Below are 4,710 nucleotides of genomic sequence, written 5' to 3'. Positions count from 1 at the left end.
GTGTGTGTGTGTGTGTGTGTGTGTGTGTGTGTGTGTGTGTTATTGTGTTGTGTGTCTTTATCCTCTGTGCTCTCATTCACACTCTGTCTGTCTGTGTTGTGTAGTTCTCTTATGTGGATGTGGATGGAAACCCCGTTCATATCGTGCAGCTGGGCTTCCTGAAGCTCTTGAGCGCCACGGCTCACCAGAGCTTCACATACGTGTGTCAGAACTCGGCCGGTTGGTTCGACAGCACCTCCCTCAGCTACAGACACGCGCTGCGCTTCAGAGGCAGCAACGGAGAGGAGCTGACGCAGCAGAGCGCGCATTACATCCAGCCTACACTCGACGGCTGTCAGGTACACGCTCACCTCACTCCATACCTTCAGTTCACAGGACCGACTCTGTGAATCCTGGACCAGTTCACATGAGTGACTCAGTGAATCCTGGACCAGTTCACATGAGTGACTCAGGGGTCTCCAAACTCGGTCCTGGAGGGCCGGTGTCCTGCAGAGTTTAGCTCCAACCCTAATTAAACACACCTGAACCAACTAATCAAGGTCCTACTAGGCATGCTAGATACTTCCAGTCAGGTGTGTTGAGGCAAGTTGGAGCTAAACTCTGCAGGACACCGGCCCTCCAGAACCGAGTTTGGAGACCCCTGGTATAGGCGTTTCGTCCAGACGGATTCGGCGTTTTGGGAGAGTGAAACCTATATTTTTTTAAACCGGGTCCCAGAGTGGATAAATCTGAAAGCGCCACCCTTGCGTTTTCGTGTGGACAGCGAATCCGTATATTTTCTGAAACGATGACGTCATCAGCCCACGTCTCGCCGCTAGTCAGACACCGCTACATCACTTAACAGCAACAAAAACATGAACAAACACGGAACGATTGTCTTTTTATAAACTAACATTAACACAGATTAATAAATGCATTGTTCCATGTTCATTTGTATACCGTGCGCAAGGTTTATGCGCATAGTCCAAGTCTTCTTCTCCGTTTTTAGTGTATCTCTGTGGCAGAATTACAGCGCCACATGCTGGTCTGGCATGTATACTACATCGTTTTGTGTCGTTTTGTGGTTTCGTGTGGACGCAGATATTTCTTGAGACGAGGGGAAAAAAAAGATCGGATAGGGAAAGCCCTGGCTTCGTGTGGACGTAGCCTGAGTGAATCCTGAATCAGTTAACATACATGACTCAGTGAATCCTGAATCAGTTCACATACATGACTCAGTGAATCCTGAATCACTAAACATACATGACTCAGTGAATCCTGAATCAGTTTACATACATGACTCAGTGAATCCTGAATCAGTTAATATACATGACTCAGTGAATCCTGAATCAGTTAACATACATGACTCAGCAAATCCTGGATCAGTTCACATGAACGACTCAGTGAATCCTGAATATGTTCACATGAGTGACTCAATAAATCTTGAATAAGTTCACATAAATGTCATGTGTTGATCACAGCGTCGTGTGGTGTGTTTCTCTGTGTGTGCAGTCGCGCTCGGGGCAGGACCGCACCGTTCTGGAGGTGGACTCTCCGCAGTCGGACGCTCTGCCTCTCGTGGACGTGGCCGTGACGGATTTCGGGAGCGTGAAACAGAAGTTTGGCTTCAGCGTGGGGAAGGTTTGCTTCAACGGCTAGTCAAGAACAGACTTTGACAGTGTATATATTTATACATCAGTCCTTCAGCTGCTTGCGTTTGTCTGAGAACAGGAAGTGGTGCTTGAAGGGCGATCATGTGACATGATGACACGCATCCAGACGCTCTTGTGTTCGGCTGTTTACAGAGATCAGACCTCACAGAGATTCACAGTTATTTTGTATTATTGTTTGAAAGATGTCGATGTATTTTTGTATTTGTTTGTATGAATGTTTCGTAATCTTGGTGCTACATGAGGCTGTATTTTAACTTGTTTACATGATGTAATGAGTCAAACTGGCAGTGCATTGTGGGAAAAGACATGGCCGCAGCTCCATCCAGCGGGTCGGGAGTCGTACGGACGTCGGGATGGGGATTTAGATGTCCACCGGTTTGTTTTTAGTGTTGAATATGGATGGAGATTCTCTGACTGTGGTTTTGATAAGTACTGTTTGAGAGGAGAGATTTATAAATAAAACTATTACTTAATAAAACCACCCGGTTTAGAACGAGTGATTTACACTGATTCACACAGATCAGCTCAAGATTTAGTGAATGATTCAGAATGTGTGATTCATCTGATAGAAAGAGCAATTAAATATATTTAGTTTTATGAAATGTGCTTTTTATGTGAGTTTCTCATGAAAACACATCCAGGTCAAATTTTATGCCAAAAAATATCATTTTATTTAAAATATATAAAATTGTTATTTTCACATTATTTTTATGCTAGTGAAACACATTTACACCTCAAAAGTCTCATTATTCTCTGATGATTTTCAGATTGTTTAGGCTTTATTTTTTATTTTATTTTTATATTTAATTTAATTTTATATTTTTATATTTTTTACAATTTTATTTTAGTGCCAGAATGCTTATGGGAATTCCTGTGTCTTTCCTGAGAGACACACCTTCCCATCTCTCCCACCCTGCTGGTCTCTCTCTCTCTCTCTCTGTAGGTTTAGTATCGTGAGACGTTCGTCTGCTGCTGTTCTCTGTTCCGGTCAGCAGTGAATCGGGACGTTTGGACTCCACTCATCTTCATCAGATTGATTTATGATCTGGGTTTGAGTTTGTCTGGGATCCACCTGTGGTTTCTGAGTTGATTTAACAAACTTTCCTCTTTGAAAGGACTGCGGGTCTTGTGTACGGTGAGCTCGAGCGGTGGGAAATGAGTGCTCCTCTGCTGAAGGTCGGTGCGGTTCTGAGCACCATGATCTTGGTCACTAACTGGATGTCCCAGACGCTGCCGGGGCTGGTGGGACTCGATCCGCACATCGCTCGGCCCGGAACCTCCGAGAAGATCATCAGCGTACGTACAAGCATTACTCTGTGTGTGTGAGTCAAATGTGTGTTTGTGCTGTAGCTTGTGGGTTTGTGTCAGTCTGTTAACATGAGGTGTAATTCTGAACCGGGAACAAACAAACTCAGTGACACACACGAACACTCCCACACACACAGTGTGGCACTTCCTCTGAGAACTGGAGATCTGCCACTCGCGGCCGGCCAGGACCTGGCATCGCCACGGCAACCTCACAGCACCAGCCAGCCAATCAGAGATACACAGAAACCTCACAGCACCAGCCAGCCAATCAGAGGCCTGCAGAAAAACACACTCTGCACCAATCAGCCCATCAGAGGCAGCACAAAACACACGCTCAGCACCCATCAGCCAATCAGAGACGCATGGCAACCTCACAGCACCAGCCAGCCAATCAGAGGCCGCAGAAAAACACACTCTGCACCAATCAGCCAATCAGAGACGCACGTTGACCTCAAAAGTTGGCAGTGAGATATATTAGGCTTGTTTGAGATTATCAAAATCTGCACAGAACCGATCACCGGCGATCACCGCGACATGCATGCCGGTTAGAAAAGTGTCCGAGTTATGTCCGACTTGCTCTGATGTCACGCTGACGTGTGCCAAAAAAACTCTGGCGAGGCGGCTGTGTCGGATTGCACTCCACCGACTGCGCTGACCAAAAGCATGATGGGAAACGACTGGCTGACGACACCGCTTAATGCTCGTTGGTTCAGACAACCGTGATGCTGCGTTCTCCCTCACAGCCCCAGCCAGCCAATCAGAGATACACAGAAACCTCACAGCACCAGCCAGCCAATCAGAGGCCTGCAGAAAAACACACTCTGCACCAATCAGCCCATCAGAGGCAGCACAAAACACACGCTCAGCACCCATCAGCCAATCAGAGACGCATGGCAACCTCACAGCACCAGCCAGCCAATCAGAGGCCGCAGAAAAACACACTCTGCACCAATCAGCCAATCAGAGACGCACGTTGACCTCAAAAGTTGGCAGTGAGATATATTAGGCTTGTTTGAGATTATCAAAATCTGCACAGAACCGATCACCGGCGATCACCGCGACATGCATGCCGGTTAGAAAAGTGTCCGAGTTACGTCCGACTTGCTCTGATGTCACGCTGACGTGTGCCAAAAAAACTCTGGCGAGGCGGCTGTGTCGGATTGCACTCCACCGACTGCGCTGACCAAAAGCATGATGGGAAACGACTGGCTGACGACACCGCTTAATGCTCGTTGGTTCAGACAACCGTGATGCTGCGTTCTCCTCTAAAATGTTTAGGCGAGGCGCATCTCAAACAAGCCTAATGACTCCAAACACAAATAGTGAGTGTTTTCAGACAGGTTTCCCTGAACACTTCCCCGTCTGTCATTGGTCAGTCCTACAGATAGTCCCGCCTTACAGGATTGGTTGAGTCAGATGTTTACATGTCGGGCCACTCGAACACAGATCAGTGTAGTGAAAGCATCACTTTTCAGGAATTAAATGAGCAGTGACTGTGAGTCTGAACATTAAACTCTGAACAGCAGCACTAATACTGACTGACTGAAGTAATGAATATCGGTGCGAAGGAGGTCAGTCTAGTGATCAGCTTTTACGCTGAAGGTCAAACACACTGGCTTTCGTTTACTAACTGTACAGCGTCAGAGTGTTTGTGTGTGTGTGTGTGTGTGTCCGCGGGATGTGGGCTCGCTCTGTGTGTGAGTGTGTTTGTGTTTCATACGCCGCTGTGACACACACATGGAGACTCACA

The 4,710-nt window shown here is 46.9% G+C and overlaps 2 protein-coding genes across 4 annotated transcripts in view; both read left to right on the top strand.

The window, feature by feature from the left end:
- The window catches only part of col5a3b (collagen, type V, alpha 3b), a 36,102-nt gene extending 33,957 nt beyond the window's left edge, over positions 1-2,145 (top strand). The window contains exons 63-64 of the mRNA XM_016531609.1: positions 105-338; positions 1,492-2,145. Of these exons, the coding sequence (XP_016387095.1) occupies positions 105-338; positions 1,492-1,638 (381 nt within the window). The 3' untranslated portion in view covers positions 1,639-2,145. The remainder of the gene's footprint in view (positions 1-104; positions 339-1,491) is intronic.
- A 386-nt stretch (positions 2,146-2,531) lies between these two features.
- Positions 2,532-4,710, top strand: part of olfm2b (olfactomedin 2b) — a 10,922-nt gene continuing 8,743 nt past the window's right edge. For 2 of the 3 annotated variants that reach the window (XR_001637891.1, XM_016531604.1), the window contains exon 1: positions 2,532-2,948. Coding sequence is in view for 2 of the 3 variants with exons in the window: in XM_016531604.1 (XP_016387090.1) it covers positions 2,808-2,948 (141 nt within the window). In the remaining variant the exon portion in view is untranslated. The remainder of the gene's footprint in view (positions 2,949-4,710) is intronic. The other variant, XM_016531606.1, reaches the window with a different exon arrangement.

This window comes from Sinocyclocheilus rhinocerous, unplaced genomic scaffold (assembly GCF_001515625.1).
Source record: "Sinocyclocheilus rhinocerous isolate Xijiao unplaced genomic scaffold, SAMN03320098_v1.1 scaffold4259, whole genome shotgun sequence".
In the NCBI taxonomy this organism is placed as follows: Eukaryota; Metazoa; Chordata; class Actinopteri; order Cypriniformes; family Cyprinidae; genus Sinocyclocheilus; species Sinocyclocheilus rhinocerous.
Note: the sequence above shows the minus strand (reverse complement) of the source record. Positions and strands in the feature narration are given on the sequence as shown.